Source organism: Zootoca vivipara, chromosome 9 (genome assembly GCF_965207765.1).
Source record: "Zootoca vivipara chromosome 9, rZooViv2.hap1.1, whole genome shotgun sequence".
In the NCBI taxonomy this organism is placed as follows: domain Eukaryota; kingdom Metazoa; phylum Chordata; class Lepidosauria; order Squamata; family Lacertidae; genus Zootoca; species Zootoca vivipara.
Genome location: NC_142592.1, coordinates 16,205,828 through 16,227,940, shown reverse-complemented (window position 1 = coordinate 16,227,940; position 22,113 = coordinate 16,205,828). Strand labels below are relative to the sequence as shown.

The following is a 22,113-nucleotide window of genomic DNA, read 5'->3' as shown; positions in this document are numbered from 1 at the left end:
CTCCGTTCATGACCCTGCCGCCATGTTCCTATGATCCATGCACCGAGGAGGAGGAAGTCTACAGACTAGCAGTACATGCATGATTTCCCCATTCATCCAATGTGGAGATCTGCACAATCGGGGTACATACCTGCCAAGTTCCGGCCTGAGAAATAAGGGACTGGACCGGAAGTAGCAGACCGGAAGTAGCGCTGCCGCCATTTTGGAACTGGGTGGAGCATGCTCAGAAGTGACTTTTGATGCTGCTCTGCCCTGTTCCAAAATGGCTGCCGCACCAGAAGTCGCGCTGCAGCCATTTTGGAACTGGGTAAAGCAGCATCAAAAGTCGCTTCTGAGCATGCTCCGCCCAGTTCCAAAATGGCCGCCGCGCCAGAATAACCCGGGGGGAAACAAAAAAATCCGTTTTTTCAGCTGGGGGCAGCTGGAAAAACGGGGATTTCTTGGGGAATACGGGAGACTTGGAAGCTATGTCGGGGTTCCAATAATGGGGAGGCTTGCTCACATACAACTAGGGATGGGCAATTCTGGTTTTCAACATTGTGATGTATAACCAGCTAAACCTCGTAATAAACCGATAGATCACAATGTCTGAAATAAGGATGGAGCTATGTAAAGGCATTGGCAGTTTCACAGTCCTTACCACATTGTGATTTTTCCATAGCACACACAGAGACACACACATCAGGGTTGAAATGAGTATCACGATATGAACTTCAAATGCACGTGCTTGCCTGAATGTGTATATACAGCCTCTATTTACATGGCAACCATTTTGTGTTGGCACCCACAGACTCTTTAGCAAATCATGAGTTCCAGCACCTAACGTAATGTTGTTGTTTTGGTTTTTAAAAGTACTCATATACTGGTTATACTCATATATTGGTTTTTAAAAGTACTCATCTGTACTCATATATTGATAGAAGTGTCACAGGTGGCATCTCAAAATGGCTGCCATGGGCACCAAAAAAGGGTGCAAGTACCCCATATCAGTGAGTACTGCCCCCCCCAAAAAAAAACTGTATTTGTGTGTGTATGCACACACACAATTTGGATTGTTTATATTTCTAACTGTTGATGTGGAACCAGTAGTACCATATCAAGCAGTGGGCCTTGTTCATCTCCTCATCCTCAGGCTCCCATTTCCAATTCCCCAAAATTAAAAATGGCACTGCTTCAGAAAAATCTCACCTGACTTTGGACTAGAATCTGGCTTTTTTGGCAACAGGGTTCCGTGCCAGAACAGAGAAAGTGAAAGAACAATTGCTTTTCGGTCATTTCTGCATTTTAGAGTTGGCCTTTTACAATGAACTTACAGAGCATGTATCTGCACTTTCCTATATGAAGCTTGTCATAGTTTTAAAAACCACAACTCTTTTTTTTATACAGTTAGAAGTTGTAACAGTTGCACACCAAGTTGTAACAAGCTCCCTATAAACATACACATGCAGAGATGGCAGAAAGATTTAAATGTACCCAATGAAAGAGCATACGGTCATTTTGTCACAAGACATAAATTTTCAAATTTTCATTTTGTTGCTCATGCTGCAAATAACTTCCCATCGTACATAAACTCAAGCATCTTTCCAAGAAACATTATTATTATTACTATTATTATTATTTTTAAAAGCTTAAATAAAAAACTCCTGCCACCAGCAAACCTCTGGAGCCACTGGATGAGCTGCTGTGGGGACTGGGAATGTTCACTAACAAATTCTAAGTGCTCAAAGAGAAAAGTCACTCTAAGTTTGAAAGGTCAACTTTTGCACATTTAAAAAAAAGAGAGAGCGAGAAGCATGTGCTCCTGCTCAGGATCCCTGCTTCAGATATAGGCAACAAGCATCTGAAATTCACCAGGTGCATTCTGCACCTGGCTATGAGCCACTTGTGACCAATAAAGATGCCCGGGTGCCAGGATGGCGCCTGACGTCAGCACCATCTGGAGGTACATGCCTGGAGAATCCTTGGATCTTGCCTGTTTTCACACACTAGCAACACATCCTGTAGAATTCTACCAGTGATATCACAATCAGAACTAATTTCGGGAACCCAAAACCATGTTGGAAAATAAAGACTTTTGAGCCGCCTGGCCCCAAAATGGCAACTAGACATTCCGTTTTTGGTGACTGTAGCCTTGGTTTAAGGAGCCACTTGGAGCCTAGATTATATATATATATCTGAGTTTCTAACACTGCAAACAATGATCCCATCGAGCATGAAAAGGCTATCACTGCATCCGTTAACAGCCTGTGTCAAGCAACGGGAGACAATCCCCGGGAGAATTCCCTGGGGAAAGTCATTTTCAGTAGCATAAAAATAGCAGCACACCTCGCAAGATACTGGATGCGGCAAATGCTTCATGTTGAGCAAGTGTGAATGAGCAGGCAGAAGTAGCCAGTTATTAATCCTTAGCAGCAACATAAAACGGAAAGAACACTGGGGACCAGCAAATCACCCCTTGGAAAGTTAGGTCCTTAAAAAAAGAAGAAGAAGGGGGAAAAGCACAATTGTCAGAAGGTTGAACTCTGGAAATTTATTGCATAGACCTGCGACTCCAATCACTCTTGTTTTTTCAAAGGGCGACGTTAATAACTTGTTTGACCATGACAGCAATCTATTGAACAGAATACACAGGAACTAAGTACAGACGATGTGCTGTCTTTTGAGGGACCAAGTGCGTGTGAAATCCACACAACGTCTGCACTGCTATCAGCCTGTGAAGGTTAGCTATTCATTTGTCCTGAAGAGGGAACTGGTGAAGAAAAAGAGGGAACTGGTGAAGAAAATGGGCAGGCCTTCACTCAGAGTCAATCGACAGCCATGCCAATGCAGGATTCTCAAAGGCACCATTATTTTAGTGTTTGAAATTAGTCTGGTGCCAGGCACATTTTGCACCTAGCTATCGGCCACTTGCAACCAAGTGAAGATGCCTGGGCGCTAGGATGGTGCTTGACATCTCTACGATCTGGAGGTGTGTATCTGAGGATCCTTGGATCTTGACCAGGCACCCCCAAACTTTGGCCCTCCAGATGTTTTTGACTACAATTCCCGTCATCCCTGGCCACTGGTCCTGTTAGCTAGGGATCATGGGAGTTGTAGGCCAAAACATCTGGAGGGCCGCAGTTTGAGGATGCCTGATCTTGACTGTTTTCAAATACTCAAACCACATCCTGTAGAATTCTATTAGTTATATTTTATCTGCACAATCAGAATGAATTTTAGGAAGCAACAAGCTTTTTCTATGCTGCCTGAACAGGAATAGTCACCATTAGGAAAAAGAATTTGGAATGGTCCCTGGATCAAGTGACTTTTCTTCTTTAAGTTCTCAAAGCTCTTAACCTACGTCAAGGTTGTCATCTGAACTAGCCAGATGTTTAACTGAGAATCAATCACAATCAGTTCATCATTTGAAAAATAAGACTTTAGAGCCATCTTGCCCCAAAATGGAAACTAGACATTCCGTTTTGGCAATTGCAACCTTGCTCTAAGGAGCCATTTGGCACCTAGCCTATACAGGATGTCTGAAAAGTAACTGTAAACCTACTATAAATGCACTCTCCATAGGTGTATAGTTACTTTTTGAACACCCTGTATATCGGAGTTTCTAACACAGTTTCGACTTACAGAGAGAAATTACCACAAGCTCAGGCCTAAACTCTCCACATGGCAAAACTGTACGACTCTGAGGTGCATGTCAGGCATGTGGGGAGGGGAAAGAGAAGAGACAGAATGTTGTAGAGAAAAGGCCAGAAAGACTTATCATAGGATGAGTTATCTGTTTTACCATCCAAGGAGTTATTTGTCTCCGTCACATCTCACTTCCACCACTAAACATTGAAGAACAACTGTAGGAAGTTTCCTGCAGTGTAGATATTCAGATGGAATGCCATGCTTTTGACCAAACTATTTATCTATTACAGGAACCTCTACAGACCTAGCACTTGTTTTTAGAAGTCTGAGGTGAGTTTCCTATTGCTTGGAGGACATAACTCACATGATGGTAAATCACCAACACAACGCATGGAGAAATCAATTAGCAAAACCTGCCCACAGTCTAGTGTGCAGCAGGAATGGAAAACTTTATCTGAGGTCACTATCAATACAAAGAGATGTGCCAAGGCCCTGTGCCTTAATTTTAATCATAGTCTATCTACATTTGTAATCGCATTTGCAATCTATTTTGTTCCGGATCTGAATATGCTTTAAACCATTTATGTTCAGTTTCGCAGCTTTAAAATTCCAAAGGCTGAAATCTGAATAGTGGGTAGCTTTTACCCTTAAACAGTAAGGAAAAGTGAGACTGCCAGAGTTGCTTAGTAATAACTGGTATAGGGAATAACACTGGTATAGGGAATGTTCCATTAGCCCTTCTACGCCATTCCCTGGGGGTTGGAGGAAACAGAACTGGGTCAAGTGGACCTCTGCATGGGAGCCATGCTGATCCAAATGACTTGTGATTTGTGGTGCAGAATCCAAAAGAGCCCACCACATCTGAGCTGACTGGTCCCCTCCCAGTTCTGGGACACAGACGTCTAAGAGGAATGAAAGGGAGGCACATGAAGAAATGATGGAGACGACATAAATGGACAAGCTCAAAGTAGTGACAAATAAAGAGCAAGAAAAAGATGACAGATGGGGTTGCTGTGCATCAAGAACAAAGACAACTAATCATCTGCTGTGAGAAGGTATCAGGAAGATACCTTGCAAAAGAACTCAGTGTGCCTTGTTTCATTCCAAGAGAGGCATCAGTCTTCCAGTGCTCTCCTACATATTTATTTTAAAAGGTTAACATCCTTTAGGATCTGGAGGTCTGAAGATCTCGTTTTTATTAACCAACTCCTAGATCTGCTGGTTTCTAGGTGCACAAACATATCCAGGAATATTTTGCAGACAAACCCCCCCCCCCAAAAAAGAACACTAATGCAGAACTGAATAATTTAGCAGTTTGAGAAATGCCAGAGAATTCAATGAAACTCAGAAAAGAAAAGGAAACTTCAGTAGCCCCTGCAATTTATACTCGGGGGTACAAAAAGAGAACAGCAATTATTTACTAATCTAGAACACAGAAAATCAATACCAATCGGCTTTGCCCTTACAAAACAGGTTTGTGAAGTCTTCAGTTTCTCTGTGCTACAGTACAGTACCATTAATTGTTGGGTCCATTTAGCATTATTTGCCTAAATAAAGCCATGTACTTTAGTCATTCTCAAACAGTTGGATTCCAGTGGGCCTACAGAATTATTGTTTTTTAAGGACACTTAAATGAAGCTGCAATTGGAACAAGTAAAACATGCCAAAGAAACAGGGAAGGTTTCAAAGAATTTCTCAAAACCCACATCTCTCAGTACTAGCATTTAAGCAAGATTGATGATCACATCTACGGGCTTCTATTGCAGACACAATTCCACTGCAAGATAGAAATTAATATGCCCGTGTGAAATGTACGTAAATGCCCAAAGCAAATGAAACTCAGGTCCATTACCGGTAATTACAGTATACAGGAGCCATCACTTTTGAGCAACAATTACAGGTAGCATTTAATTCAGGATAAGATGTCAAATGTTTTTCACCCAAGACCCATCATTTAGTCTGCTCTTCAGAGGCCAATTCTACCACAATTATTATTGTTATGCCATTGATATACAGTAATCACAAGAGTCACAATAAGGTATTATCATAACTCTTGGTAACACCACACCAGACAGTCAAGAGAATAGCACTGCATTACCCCAAATAATAAAGCCTCGAATGACAATCTAGTAGGTATTACGGAGGAAAATGCCATTAAGCGGCTCCCTCCAAACAAAGGTTTTCTCTTCATGGGCACCATTTTAGACCATGATGGAGGAATTCACGTGGAAAATGCTACGCCAGGACTGAAAATACTTCTGAACTTCTCGTGATACCTCCAGGAGCTGGCAAGAATCTAGAAGAGAAAGTTGCCTTCTACCGAGAGAGACCATTGGTCCACCCGGCACAGCATTTTGGCCACTCAACAAACACACACCTCGCTCTATGCTGATTACACTGACGGGAAGCAGCTCTCCAAGGATGCAAAGAGGAGTCTTTTGCAGCCTTATCCGGAGAGGCCAAGGTTTGAACTCGAGAACTCATTCTGTATGCAAAATATGTGGTCTCTCATTGAAACACAGCACTTCCCCTAGCAGGCTGCTCACAGATCTTTCCGGAGGTGTTCAGATTGGACATGGAGTTTTCATCAAATCTGTGGTCTAAAAGCATTCACCTGAAGGCCAATCTCACACTGAGATCTGGCCCTAAAAAAGAATGGGGTCCAATTTAACTCAAGGAAATGGAGCTGAAGAGGAGGATGAGGAGAAAGGTGAACCTATGTTAGGGATGAGAAGCCCTGTTTTCACCCAACATGCCATTCAAAAGTTGTTGTTTTTAACCCCCCCCCATACTTTATTATGTTCAGGGACATCCTAAAATAAAAGACCTTTCAATGAAGTCAGCCCCTCTCCCTTTTGCAGCTAAAGGATGCTACTTGTGAAGAAGCTCATCCCTAAATAATGCTTGGCTAGTCAGATACAATTCTGTTCCGTTTTATTGGAATGTCAATAGCTTCATTTCATTGGGCGACGGTCTCTTAACACACAGTTGCACAGGGGACCCAAGCAAAATGGATGTCTTGTTTGTTGCCCGAAGCAATTTCTACTCTATTATTTCCCCCAAGCATCTTGCTTTCAATCACCTGCTTTCCAAAGGAAACCATGTATCACCTTCAAGAGGCACAGAGAGAGATGCTTCAGTAGGAGGAAAACAAGGCCGGTCTCAGCAACTGGGGATAATATGGGGAGCCCATATTATAACAAAGTATCAGCAGACTGGAGTTGCTGCAAGTTGGTGAAGCTGTTATAATAAACAAAGCCACATAAACCCCTTAGGTTCCTCAAGAGTAAGCCCTACTGAATTCAAGCAGCACCAATCCACCCGGTTCCCCAATGTTCAGCCCTTCCAGTGTAATATCTCCAAATTTTGTTCTGTACTAGCCTAACCTCTAACTGCAATCATTTACATGCCGTTAGGATGTCAGCCCCATTCAATTCTCTGGGACTTCCTTCCAGGTAAGTGGGTACAGGACTGCAATTATGAAGACTGCAGTCCAAAAAAAAATACTTATTGGGAACTGTGCCCCACTAAACACAGCGGGATGGGGGACAATAGCTCAAAGCACACGCTTTGCATGCAGAACAGAAAGTCCTCGCTTCCTTCCCTGGCATGGCGTAACCAGGAAAGGCTTGAGAGCAGCTGACTGCCTGTGTCAACAATGCCAACGGTATGCGTCTCTGGCTATAAAGCAGATTCCTATGTTTCTATATCCCGCATTTAATCGCACGGGGATTACTCTGCAGGGAGCGTTTCCTTCCGGCTTTCCGGCTCCACAGCGAGCAGCAGTTGACGTTTCTTGAGGAATCCGCGTTACACGACCGCCAAGACTTGACCCCACCAACCCAGCCGTCTGGGCGCCTGCCCGGGAGCTGCGTGCGCTCGAAGAGCTGCTTTCCCTCCCCAGGATCCTGCTAACTAGGAAAGAGCGCCTCAACCTGTTGCAGCAAAGGAAGAGCGGCAACGCCATCCAACAGGCAGCAGATGCGCGCACAGGCATTTCTCAGCTCACAGGGGAAGAGTTTACTTCCCTGTCTCTGCGCCGTGTGACCCACTGACACAAAACATACTGCAGCCAGAAAGAAAAGGAGGGGGGGAGTTCGATATACTGAAAGACCAGGTGGAAGAACCGAGAAGATCCTGCGATCCACTGTGAATCTCTACTTCCCCTCACCCACCTACGGACATGAACGTCGGCAGGGGGCGAGCGGGCAGCTGCGCCCCCCTCGAGTAAATAAATAAAAATAACAAAGTAGAAATTGCAGACAATTTTTGACAGATTTTTCTGAGCACTTGAGGTCAAAAGAAAGTAATTTAAAACAGCTGTTGATGAGACATTGCATTGGGAGTCTGCTAGACAGAGGGTGATGACAGGTGGGTGTCCTGCCCGCCCCCCAATAAATCCTGGCTACTTGTCCCCCGCAACAGAAATCCCGTCTCCCAGAACCCATACATTATTGGGAACGGCTTCGCTGCGCGGAGATCTTCCGGGCACGCATTGCAATGCAGGCGACTTGCAAGCAGAGGCTCGCGCTACCAGTTGCATGCGATGCCTGCAGTTTCCTGCTCTGGAGGCTGAAAGTGGGAGGGGAAAGTGGCTGGAAAGGGAAAGTCCTCCCTCCCGCCGGACCTTTCCGCCCCCTAGCCAAACCATCCGCCCGCTCAGAAGAGGCGGAATGGGAAGCATCGGCGCGTCCTGCGGCCGAGCCCGGCTGGCGCTGCGCTCCGGGCGCTGCTCACCTTCTGCTGCCGCCGGGCCATGTCGGTGGGCTGCTTGGCGTTGAACGGGTACGCGATGCAGCGCACGATGAAGGCGTATAGCTGCAGCCGGAGCCGCTTCTCGCTCTCCTCCTTCTGTAGCCGCTCTTGCTCTTCCCTGCCTTCGCTGCGCACCGAAGGGCTAGGGCTCGCCGGGCGCCCAGACGCGCCACCACTGCCGCCGTCTCCAACGCCGCGGTTCCCCGGGCGCCCAGGCTCTCGGTGCGGAGCAGGGAGGGTGCGCGGCGAGCTGGCCGCCGCCGTCACCACCAGCACCTCCCGCCGGTCTTCGTCCAGCACCTCGTCCGACTCTTCTTCGCTGGACGACGGGTCCAGCATAATGGTGCCCGCTCGCTCCCCGCAGCCGTTTGGAGGCGAGAAAGAGCGCCGCGCGCAAAGGCGCCTGCAGCTGCCCGACCAGCGCGCACCTTTCCGGACACGTCGAGCTTCCACGCCCGACTATTTCCTACCAGCGAGCCGGCGGCGGCAGCCGTGAGAAAGAGAAAGAGAGGGAGGGAGGGAGGCGGAGTTTGGGGAAAAGTGGGTCGAGCTTGGGCACTGTTTTCCACCGGGGATCCTATCAGAGCCCGCGCTGGCCTGTCACTTCTCCGACAGCGGCTCCGCCTGGCCGACAGCAGCGGCGCCGAGACGCACAGGTGGGAAACCTGTAGCGCCCACAACAAGCAACACGTGGAACAGAAGACGAAAGGCACGCCGCGCCAGGCCAGACGAGCTAGCCGAGCTAAAGACCCTTTCTCTTTCTCAGTGAGCAGGATCAGCCACGTGCTTTCAGTGCTCCCGGGCCCTGCAGTTGCCCAACCTTGCTGCCTTTATAACCCAGCAGCTTTACACTGCAGCTCCGCCCGCTCCGCCCCCCCCAGCCTTCCCCCCACCTTAAATACCGGTACACTTGCAGGGCTCCCTCAGTCTTTGGGTAATATTTCTTATTGCAAAACTATTTGAGAACCATAAACCACAGGATTCTCTCTCCTTCCTCAGGGAAATTGGGTTCTTTTGGGGGTGGGGGAAATCTAGGGGTTCTGATAGGTAAGGGTGCATGGGCATAGCCAGGGGGACAACTGCCCCCCTAAATCAAGTAAATAAATAAAGATACTTAACTAAAAGTAGAAGTTGTAGAAAGATTCTGACAGCTTTTTCTGAGCCCTTGGGGTCAAAAGAAAGTAATTTAGAACAACTGCTGTTGAGATATTGCATTCCGAATCTGCTAGACAAAGCTAGAGGATAATAACAAGCGGGTGTCTTGCCCCCATAACATAAATCCTGGCTAGTGCCATGCCTATAGGCAGCATAATAAACAGAGGTGAGGAGAGTAGTGGAGGCAGTTCTGAAAACCCTAGTACTATGTGGGAGCCCATGCTGGTATTTGCCCCTGGGCCATAGGCGTAGCCAAGGGGAGTGGGGGCAACTGCTCCCCCCAATCAATAAAAATCAATACAAATCTGAGGTTCTCCCTCCCCAACAAAAATCCTGGCTATGCCCATGCCCTGGGCAGCACCTTGTTGAGGGGCATTAAAGGGTGGCATGAGCCAGGCAGCGCAGCCCTCTCTCCATTATTACACAACTATAGTCAAATAAGGGGGAGTGGCATACAGGTCTCTAAAAGTTCATTGTCCAGGGTTTGGCCTCTTCAATTCTTCCTCCCACTTTCTCAACAGATTAGCTCTAGGCTCGGCTCCCTCCCCGGGCACAGCGATGAGGGTGGTGCAATCATTGCTGCAGCTCTTCTTGATCAATTAGCTTTGACTGCAACATTTGTCTTTCTTTTTTGTTTGATCTGGCGGCGGTGGCCTGCGGCCCCCATTTCACCACTTCAGGCAAAACACCACTGAACTTATCAGGGTCAGGGCAGATGCAGCTTCTGGGTCCTAGCAAGATCCCATGTGAGGCCTAGGAGATCTCACCAAAGCCCAGAAGCTGCAGCCACTTCTCTGGTGTTGTGCTCCCTACCACTGGAGAATCATAGAATTGTAGAGTTGGAAGGTACACCCAAGGGTCATCTAGTCCAACCCCCTGCAATGCATGAATCTCAGCTAAAGCATCCATGGCAGGGGACCATCCAACCTCTTCTTAAAAACCTCCAAGGATGGCCATCCCTTGACATTCTGATATCCAAGGTGCCTGTCTCACTCCACCTCATAGGCAAACAAGGCCTGCTTGGAGGGCCATTGTCCCCTCTCCTCCTGCCAATGTTGGGGTCTTTCCAGGGTTCCATCTCAGGTTTCACATATGTACACCGATTCCATTCATATAGAATTGTAGAATTGTAGAGTTGGAAGGGACCCCAAGAATAGTCTAGTCCAGGCATCCCCAAACTTTGGCCCTCCAGATGTTTTGGACTACAATTCCCATCTTCCCCGACCACTGTTCCTATTAGCTAGGGATCATGGGAGTTGTAGGCCAAAACATCTGGAGGGCCGCAGTTTGGAGATGCCTGATCTAGTCCAACCCCCTGCAATGTAGGAATATTTTGCCCAATATGGGGCTGGAACCCACAACTCTAAGAGTCTCATGCTCTACCAACAGAGCTATCAAGGCAGATGCTTTCAGAAGTTAATCATACTGTGGTTGGTCAGTGAGACTTACTTCTCAGTATCTCAGTATCTGAGTTCAGGAGGGCCTTTGATTGAAGCAAATGCCTTACTAGACTAGAACTCACTTCATCAGATGCATGAAGCATTATTACACACCCACAAATGGGAATAGAGAGGAAAGATGATATAATGGGGGGGGGGGCAAAAAGTCTGCAAAATGCAAGAAATGCAGACTAATGTTTCTACACAAAGCCTGAATGTATACAAGAGGTGCATACTGACCACTCAGAACATCATCAAAGGTATTTCTACCAGCTCTTCCATGGCAATGGAATCCAACCCACTGAAATATAGAGCCTGGCAAAGACGGCTAGTTCATTTAATTATTTCATCCCATTTATAGCTAGCCTTTCTTTCCCAATGGAAACTCCAGGCAGCTAATGGCTCCAAAGCAACTGTAAAATCACAAAAACACACACATAAAAACTGATTGAATCCTGCTGGATCAGCACTCCTGCCATGGGGTATTAACCATTAGAAATCACAAAGGAAAGAGATGATTGCCGTCACCAGGGTCCTCTTTATAAGCTGATCAAAAATGACCCGAGTTTGTGCCATCAAGTTTACTGGCAAAAGGAGCATCCTGGGTCACCCAAATCATTTGCTGCTCAGTCTTGAACAAGCTTATGCGGAACTAAGTCTCAGTGAACTCAACAGGGCTTGTATCCCAAGTGTGCATATGATTGAGGCCTAGAAACTTGAAGAATAAAATTCAGTGAACAAATGGGATGGACAGTATCAAGGGGCCATTTACACACAGCTCTCCCAGAAGCTGTTGTCATTATTTAATGACTGGGAAGGTCGCCAGAGTTGGCCTCAGTTGTTTCCCAGGTGCTATACCACGATATAGTTGTAACTAGGAACATTATTCCTGAGAAGCCACAGGTTACATCCATACCATACATTTCAAGCTTCATACCACTTTAACAGTCATGGAGGATCCTGGAAGCTATAGCTTGTTAAGGGTGCTGACCTCACAGAACTACAGTTCCCAATACCCTTCAACAAACCTCCGTTCTCAGAATTTCCCATGATTGCCCATAATTTCACTGCGTCTCTCAAGTCAGCCTCTTGAATGGAGCAATTCTAGGCCCATGCAGGGGTGTAGGAAGGGGTGTGTGGTCCTCCCTGGGTGTCAATTCCAGAGGGGGTGACAAAGTGGCACACTGTGGGGGGCTGCACTTACCGCATGGCCCGGCCTGCAGCATGCCCGAGCCACGCGTCTCTCCTGGGAGTGACGTGGTGGCTTGGGCCCCGCGCTGCCTGAAACAGCAGCGTGGGGCTTGTGTCCGCCAGGCGCCCTCTGTGGGCAGCTCACTGTGGCTCCCCTGTGCGCAGATCGCCCCACCATTGCCTCTCCAGGTGCCGGAGCAACTAGCTACGCCCTGGGTCCATGCAAGTTTTCTTGGATAGCTTAGTAGGCTAGAACATGGTGGTGATAAGGCAAGGCTGTAAGTTTGGTCCCTGCATACAGTCAAAGTTCGGTTTGCGACCACGTCTGTTTGCGACCGCTTCGGTTTCTGACCACCGCAGACCCGGAAGTGTTTACATCTGGGTTCCGCGGTGCTCGGATGCGCAGAAGCAATCTGCGTGGCGCATGCGTGTGCAGAAGCGCTCTATTGGTGCTTCACGCACGCGCAGAAGCGTGCCTCGGGCAGCGACGAACTTGGGGAGCGACCAGCTCCCCGAAACCAATTGTGGTCGTAAACAGAGGTATGACTGTATTCCCCCAGTGTTTTCCCCTCCTCCTATTTCACTGATATTACTTAACAAAATCCCTATCATTCATAAACTAAGCATGTTTACTCAAAACTAGGGATACTCACAGTCTTCAACTCCTTAAGTAACTGGGTGGCCGAGTCTCTAAATATGACTTCTTTCTAAACTGTCCCCGTTAACATTTATGAGTTAGTCCAGGCTAAGGCAGCATCACTTGGGGGACGGGGACGGGGACACAAATCAAATGGCAGCACTTCCCCAAATAGAGCAATATAAATGAGCTATTTGTAATAATAGGAGGAAGGGAGGGAGGGAGACCCAAAGTGAAGCATATACTCTATCTCCACAAGTACACACGGAACTGGTAACAGGAAGAAATACTGTTGCTCTGATCAGATCTTTTCATTCTGTGCCACGTAGACGGCTTATTGGCTACTGCTCAGGAGAAGAGAGGGTTTGCTTTGCACTGGTGTCTGCTATGTAGGATCAAAGCAAATGGAATATCTGAGCCCATCTTTGAAATCTGCATTTCAAGTAATTGGTCCAGTCATCCCAAGTCCTGCCTCACCCCTGCACAATCCTGTCTGAATATAATATGCAGGCATTTGAAGGGAATTGGATTCAATCTATTTCTCGAAGGCGGGATACGGTACAGATAGCCCACTTGTCTTTACTGCATAAAGAAATTTTAAAAAGCTAGAGATACAGAAAGAAAAAAAAATCCAATATTTATGAGGTGGGCTTTCAGCAAGTGCATTATGTGGATCTATTTTATCCCTGTCAATTTGGTGTTCTCTGGGAAAGTGCTCGCAGATGCATTCTGGCCACAGACAGTCGCCCAATAAAACTGCATCTCTATGCTGTCCTTCCTTTGTGCCTCTCCGATTTCGTTGTTGGTTCTTGTTTCTTAAAAGTCCCTTTGATGCTGCCTTAAATGTGGATCCTTGCTACGGCCAGGCAGTGAGAGGAAAAGTAAAGTCTCGAAGTACAGTGGAACCTCGGTTTATGAACACCTCGGTTTACGAATTTTCAGTTTACGAACGCTGTGGACCCATCTAGAACGGATTAATTCACTTTCCATTACTTTCAATGGGAAAGTTCGCTTTAGTTTATGAACAGACTTCCGGAACCAATTACACCCATGCTTCGGGTTAAGTACACTTCAGGTTGAGTACTCCGCGGACCCGTCTGGAACGGATTAATCCACTTTCCATTACTTTCAATGGGAAAGTTCACTTCAGTTTATGAACGCTTCAGTTTATGAACAGACTTCCGGAACCAATTGTGTTCATAAACCAAGGTACCACTGTACAATCCACAGGAAAGCTCCGCTGAAATGACAGATATATGAAACACCGCTTCGGGCCAGACTAAATGTGACATTAATGCGTGAATGCAATTAATGGATGTGTACCGTATATGGTGGCATCTGCAGGGAGGCCGGAGCAAAACTGGGACCCTGATGGGGGTGGGAAGGGAAGGAGAATTTAACTCAGCACAATGGAGGCCTAGGGTGGCATGCAACAATTGCTCAGAGTAGACCTATTGGGAGGAATTCACCGTCATGCTCCTCTGATCATCCCATCAGTGCAAATATTTGGGCTTGGCAGATGGAACGATGCCACTTTCCCTCCCCCAACATGCCAGGCCGAGATTTGAACTCTGGACTCCCAGATCCCAGTCTGAAGCTAACTACTACACTGACCCTCTCTTTTTTTGGGGGGGGGGGAGAGAAAAAGAGGAAGCCTCCTTGTGCTGGTGGGAGCACTTGTTCAGCTTTCCCTAACACACCTGGCCCATTGAAGTAAATGGACCTAACTTGGCCAAGTTCACTAATTTCAGTGTGTCCAGGCTGGATCTTCACTGACCTGTTTAATGTTATTGGAATTATATTAGATATATCGTTCTAAAACATCACAGGGCAGACATGTAAAGAAGAGCATTTCTTCAGCTCTGTTTATATGTGTTGGAAGCTGCCCAGAGTGACTGGGGCAACCCAGTCAGAAGGGTGGAGTATAAATTGTAAAATTATTATTAATTATTATTATCATTATTATTAAATTGGATAATTTTTTCACCTCTGCTCCCCATAGTCTAATTTTTATCAGCATCTGAATGCTTTCTTTCCCACCTCCTCAAATTTCAGTCACGTTGGCCTTTTGCAGGAGTTTATTAGTGCCACACTGACATTTTAGCATTTGAACTTTTCATGCTTATTATCTTAAGTATTTCTGCAGTGTTTCGGTCATGCCGGTAGCATTTTATAATAAAGATCCTATTGCTATTCAAAGAAAAGCCAACTCTTTGTATATTTCAGGCCTACAACGAATTGTCTGGAGTCACTAATTTTCTGGATGGCTAGCGGCTTCCGAGCATGCAGATCATTTATGAAAGCTGAGGCCTTTTCAGCCTCTAACATTAGACTTGGATGTAAACATGCAACTAAGGATGCAGTTAACACTGCCTTTTGTTTTCTTTTTCTTCCTTTTTAAATATTTTTTTAGATTTCATCTTTATTATTTAAAATTAAAATACATACACAATTACAAACACATATTTCACACAAACTAACAAACAATACACATATCACACTTATACCCACCAACGCCCAATAATACTAATTTTCCAAACCTATAAACGAAAAACTAAATCTTAAAAATGACTTCCAATAACGCACAGTTCTTTTTGTCTTATTTATCTTCCCTTCTATTTCATTATAATTCTATATTTACATAATGCTGAGTTCAGTCTAGTTCTGCCAAAAGAGTTCCTCTTATACTGTACCATTATTTGTTAAATATTCCTTAAAGATTCTCCATTCCTTGTTGAATACTTGTTTCAATTGTCCTCTTATTCTTCCTGTTGTCTTTGCCAGCTGCAGGTATTCTACCATTAAAATTTGCCAATCTGCTATATTGGGTATTAATTTATTTTTCCAATTTCCTTGCTATCAAGATTCTGGCTGCAGATATCCCGTACATAAACAATGTTCTTTTTTATTTTTCTATTTCTTCCAGTAGTATGCTTAATAAGAATATCTCGGGTTTCTTTTTAAATGTACATGCCTTTTGTTTTCATAAGCCTTAAAATGTGTAACAGGCACTATATATATATATATATATATATATATATATATATATATATATATATATATATATATAACAATGAAGGTACTGTAGGGTTTAATTAGATTACAGGCCTTTTTAAGTTGGTAGAGAACAAGACTGGGGAAATTTGATTATATGATATATTTGGGATGATATGACATATTTGACGTAAAATTAATTACATGATCAGAAGCCTGCACTGCCTCCTTGTATTAAATTGCTGCAGAAATTAATTAAAACTGCCTGTGCCCTAAATAACATAACACAGTGGAAATGTAATTTAAGCATTCAGCTCTGCCCAATTTGGCTTCTCGGAGCCTGTGGATGTTGGTGCCTAACTGAACTCACTTAGTCCAAGGCGCCGAGTTGTGCCCAACATTGTGAAGACACCTCAGCCCTATAGAGTTGGCGTCTGTGCACTTATTATTGCGTAGTGGGATCAGCCACCCCAGCTCATTCTGTCACCCCATAGCTTTTAAACTGTTGGAGGAACAGGTAGCTGATTATGCAAAAGTAGGGGGCAGCTGCACTGCGCCACCCAGCCTGCCGTAGGGCCGGCCCTGGGCCAGGGGGCGCTGCCCGCCCCTGTTGCGACGCCCCTGTGCGCGGCGGAGGCGGCCCCAGGCCCGCGCGCCTCCCGAGAGCGGCCTGAAGCCGCTGAACAGGTGAGAGGCGCACTTGGGGCCGCCTCAGCTGCACCTCTCCGCGGGCGCAGTGGCGCCCCTGGTGGCCTGCCGCCCCACGCCACCGGACCCGGGCCTAGAGACGGCCCTGCCTCTTGTTCTTGAGAGATAATGCACTCAAAAAGTCAATGTAGGCACTCGTTTTGTCAAATGAGAATTCAGAAGGGTGGGCAATTCAACCAGCAGATCATTCAGAGCATGCATTTGTTCTCACTGGTGTCATGCTAGGTGGGTTTCTTTCTTTCTTTCTTTCTTTCTTTCTTTCTTTCTTTCTTTCTTTCTTTCTTTCTTTCTTTCTTTCTTTCTTTCTTTCCTTCCTTCCTTCCTTCCTTCCTTCCTTCCTTCCTTCCTTCCTTCCTTCCTTCCTTCCTTCCTTCCTTCCTTCCTTCCTTCCTTCCTTCCTTCCTTCCTTCCTTCCTTCCTTCCTTCCTTCCTTCCTTCCTTCCTTCCTTCCTTCCTTCTTTCTTTCTTTCTTTCTTTCTTTCTTTCTTTCTTTCTTTCTTTCTTTCTTTCTTTCTTTCTTTCTTTCTTTCCCTTCCGAGTCTCTCCTTTCCAACACCAACTCCCCACTTTCTGCACCAGACCAAGCCAGGAAAGCGGGAAACAGGAAAGCTGGGTGGAACTTCCTCCTATTCTCCTGGCTAATCTATGTGCCACAGATATGCTGAGGCCAGGCCCAGCGAAACTTCAAGGCTCTCCGTGAGAATTTTAACTCTTTGTTCTCACGAAGAAAGCTATGGTGAGCCTACCGATATCAGCCAAGAACCTGCTCAGTTAGTGGAAACCACAAACTAAGCAGGTTCACAGCTGAAATGGTTCTGATCTTGAGGTTCTCCTTTGGGTTGCTTCCATAATGGGTCTTTCCAAACTCAAATGCCTCCAGAAGGGGAGCAGAAGGACAAGAGAAGGAGGCCTCTTCTGCTCTCTATTCTTCCTCCTCTATCCATCCCCAGGTTTCTACTAGGGAAGTAGACCTTCTGCTAGGGAAGTGGACCTGAGGATAATGGAAACCAGCCTTTGAGAGCACATACCACAAGGTTAAGGTATAAAAATAAACCCCAAGCCCAGGTCATTGTTGGAAGCAAAGGCTTCGTGAGGTTGGAGCTTTCACAATTTTTTATTCTTCTACCTTTCCGTGATCCTGTTGGCAGTAGCAATCACACTCCCTGCTGCTAACTGGGTGTGATGCGTTTCACCCACAACACAGTCATATCTTTGTTTTCGTACAGCTTAGTTCTTGAACCTTTTGGCTCCCGAATGCCGCAAACCTGGAAGTGAGTGTTCCGGTTTGCGAACATTCTTTGGAACCTGAATGTCTGACGGGGCTTCTGATTGGCTGCAGGAGCTTCCTGCAGCCAATTGGAAGCCATGATTTGGTTTTCGAATGTTTTGGAAGTCAAACAGACTTCCAGAAAGGATTCCGTTCAACTTCCAAGGTACGACTGTATTACATTTTAAGGACTGGAAGTTTTGCTCTCACTCTGTTTTGGCTTCAGATGCCATCACTTGACATTTGTGTGAGTAATGGAGAATGGAGACTGATCTCAAGACTGTGTCACAAAAAAGACAAACCTACATTGTTATTGTTATTTATTTACATGTTTATAAACCACTTCACTGCCTGAGGCCATCAGAGCAGTCATAAATATAAAAAAATAAGCATTTTAAAAAACAATTACAACAATTTCTTCATACAGTCGTACCTTGGATCTCAGACGCCTTGGCTCCCAAGCAAATCGGCTCCCGAATGCCGCAAACGCAGAAGTGAGTGTTCCAGTTTGCGAACTATTTTTTGGAAGCTGAACGTCCAATGTGGCTTCCGATTGGCTGCAGGAGCTTCCTGCGGCCAATCGGAAGCCATGCTTCGGTTTCAGAACGTTTCGGAAGTCGAATGGACTTCCGGAACGGATTCCGTTTGACTTCCAATAATAATAATAATAATAATAATAATAATAATAATAATAATAATAATTTATTATTTATACCCCGCCCATCTGGCCGGGTTCCCCCAGCCACTCTGGGCGGCTTCCAAAAAAACAGAAATTCTAAAATACAGAAATCCATCAAACATTAAAAGCTTCCCTAAACAGGGCTGCCTTGAGATGCCTTCTAAAGGTCTGGTAATTGTTGTTCTCTTTGACCTCTAGTGGGAGGGCATTCCACAGGGTGGGTGCCACTACCGAGAAGGCCCTCTGCCTGGTTCCCTGTAACTTGGCTTCTCGTAATGAGGGAACTGCCAGAAGGCCCTCGGAGCTGGACCTCAGTGTCCTGGCAGAACGATGGGGGTGGAGACGCTCCTTCAGGTATACCGGACCGAGGCCGTTTAGGGCTTTAAAGGTCAACACCAACACTTTGAATTGTGCTCGGAAACGTACTGGGAGCCAATGTAGGTCTTTTAGGACCGGTGTTATGTGATCTCGGCGGCCGCTCCCAGTCACCAGTCTAGCTGCCGCATTCTGGATTAGTTGTAGTTTCCGGGTCACCTTCAAAGGTAGCCCCACGTAGAGCGCATTGCAGTAGTCCAAGCGAGAAATAACTAGAGCATGCACCACTCTGGAGAGATAGTCACTGGGCAGGTAGGGACTCAGCCTGCGTACCAGATGGAGCTGATAAACAGCTGCCCTGGACACGGAGTTGACCTGTGCCTCCATGGACAGCTGTGAGTCTAAAATGACTCCCAGGCTGCGCACCTGGTCTTTCAGGGGCACAGTTACCCCATTCCAAGCTATGACTATACTTTAAAATGCACAGGTGTACAATTAATATTTCATCAGTGACCGGGCCGCACCTCCTCGAGGTCACACCAAAAGGAAAGCCTTCTTAAACAAGAACGCCTTCACACCTCTGCTTGTGTTATGTGCAAGTGTTTGTGTGTTTGTGTGTGTGTGTGTGGTTAGGTGTGCGCACACTGGCACACAATTCATTTCCCCTTCCTAGCACAAATTTGGCAATCATCACATCAATAGCTACGGTGTAAAATGACACACTGGCCTATTAAAATGGTAAAACAGTTGCATCAGGCAGGGACACCAGTGTGTAATAAATGCACTTGATTCCCAGCAGGCTTTACTGAGAGAGGCGCTTTCTACATTGATTGCCTGGGATGCAACTGGCATCTGGTAATTTTCTACGTGGAGAATGATTATATCTGCAGCAGAACAGGATCTTTAAAAGGCATTACTGGAAGAGAAATGGTCTTCATAACTAATTTATGATCAAAGTGGATTTTGAGGGAGATGTATTAGACCAAAGACTTCTTCCACCCACTCATCCGCAGCTTGGAATTAGTCTACTAGTTAAATATGTTGTTAAAAGAGAAGTGTTCCAATAATCAGAGAGTTCCCAACCCTGAGCTGTTCCAAGGCTCACATTGCATGCAAATGCCCAGTATACACACACAGAGAGAGAGGCATTCTGCCATCCTTACGGAAGGATCTCATAGCAATCATACTCTTCTCAACAGCATGGACAGAGCACTAGCAACAAAAGTACCAGCAGTAGAAACATAGTATCACAAGATCTAGGCAACCTAGGGCCCACGGGCCGGATGCGGCCCAATTGCCTTCTCAATCCGGCCCGCAGACAGTCCGGGAATCGACATGTTTTTACATGAGTAGAATGTGTCCTTTTATTTTAAATGCATCTCTGGATTATTTGTGGGGCATAGAAATCCATTCATTTTTTTCTTCAAAATATAGTCTGGCCCACCACATGGTCTGAGGGACGGTGGGTGGGCCCACGGCTGAAAAAGGTTGCTGACCCCTGATCAGTGGTACCTTGGTTCTCAAATGGTTTGGTACTCAAACCACTTGGAACCCAGATACTGAAAACCCAGAAGTATGTGTTCTGGCTTGCAAACTTTTTCTGGAAGCCAAACGTGCTCCGTTTTGAGTGTTACACTTCTGTTTTGAGTGCCACACTTCTGTTTTGAGTGTTACACTGAGGTCTGTCTGTTTTTGCTATTTATTTTGCGTTTTTGTGGCTTTTTTTTGTGACTGTGTGGAACCCAGTTCAGCTACTGATTGATTGATTGATTGATTGTGTGACCACAGTACATTGTTTATTGCTTTCGTTTTATGGATCAATGGTCTCGTTAGATAGTAGAATTCATGTCAAATTGCTGTTTGAGGGGTTGTTTTTAAAAGTCTGGAACGGATTAATCCATTTTGAATTACTTTTTAAGGGAAAGCAAGCCTTGGTTTTGGAACACTATGGCTTTGGAACAGACTTCCGGAATGGATTAAGTTTGAGAACCAAGGTACCACTGTATATTGGAAGGATGCTCAACAAACAAAAATGATCTGTAGTGATCAGCCTAACTCAGGTTTACTCAGGTTAGGAGTAAGTTCTTCAGCGGAATTGCAACCCAGCCTGAAACCAGATCAAGCATTAAGAAAGAGAAGCAACTCTTCTCAGAGGGAGGGAGGAGAAATTCAATCCCATTCCCATTGATACACAATCTTCCCCAATTTGCACTTTCTCAAACAAGCTGTGAAATGAAACATCCATCTGAATTTGTACTTTCCAAATTTTGGATCGCGGTTCTCCAGCCAATGCATGTGCACCAAAATGGCAATACTAAAGTGCGAATAAAAATATATTTCTGAGAATAACATACAGAAATACACTAAGTTAAGGAAAACTCTTTTGCAAACATGTGTCTATTGGGAGAAATGTGTACTGGAAGGCTGATGAATTTTCACAATGACTTTTTTCTCTCTTTTTTAAAGCGCAAACTGATACAGAAATGTGGAGAGTAGAACTTTAGACTGGGAAAATAAGAGCAACCTAAATCGAAATACCACCTTAACAGTCATGGCTTCCCCCAAAGAATCTTGGGAACTGCAATTCATTAAGGTCACTGACCTCAACAAGCTACAGTTCCCAGACCCCTTAATAAACTACAGTTCACTGGATTCTACATATGGTTCAAAGTGTTGCAAGAAGGGTACAGTGGATCCTTGGTTCTCAAACGTAATCCATTCTGGGAGTCCGTTCGACTCCCGAAACTGTTTGAAAACCAAGGCGCAGCTTCTGATTGGCTGCAGGAGCTTCCTGCACTCAAGCAGAAGCCATGTTGGGCGTTTGGCTTCTGAAAAACGTTCGCAAACTGAAACACTTACTTCCAGGTTTTTGGCGTTCACGAGCCGATTTGTTTAGGAGCCAAGCTGTTCGGTAACCATGGCACCATTGTACTTTGAATGTATGGTGTGAATATCACCTTGTAATAAAGCCTACATGTGAAAACACAACTGATTCTCCAAGTCTTCAAAAGGTAAAACATTTTTATAACCGCTCCCATTTTCACTTAAACTATTAAGTAAAATGATTTAAAGAAAAAAGAAAAAAACAATCTTACTGTCCATAATGTCTGGAGGCTCCAGAACAGAAGAATAACCCTCAACCAGTCCAACCTGAGTGTGGCATCCCAGAATAACAGAAGCCAACTCGGCTTTTGTGGATCCTGGATTGTCTCAATCTGAGTGCCAAACCAAAGACACTTGATTGATGCTCGTGTCAATCAGCTACCTCATGCCAGAGCACCAGACCCAATTTTGATCAGTGGGATGTTGGAGGGTATACAGAAGTCAATTTTTCAAAATAAGACTC

General features: G+C 45.5%; 1 protein-coding gene across 9 annotated transcripts in view; it reads right to left on the bottom strand.

Moving 5' to 3' along the window:
• The window catches only part of CADPS2 (calcium dependent secretion activator 2), a 315,214-nt gene extending 306,353 nt beyond the window's left edge, over positions 1–8,861 (bottom strand). For all 9 annotated transcript variants that reach the window (XM_088652400.1, XM_035128678.3, XM_035128680.3 and 6 more), the window contains exon 1: positions 8,365–8,861. In XM_088652400.1, coding sequence (XP_088508526.1) covers positions 8,365–8,721 — 357 coding nt within the window. In that variant the 5' untranslated portion in view covers positions 8,722–8,861. The remainder of the gene's footprint in view (positions 1–8,364) is intronic.
• Between the last annotated feature and the right edge of the window lie 13,252 nt (positions 8,862–22,113).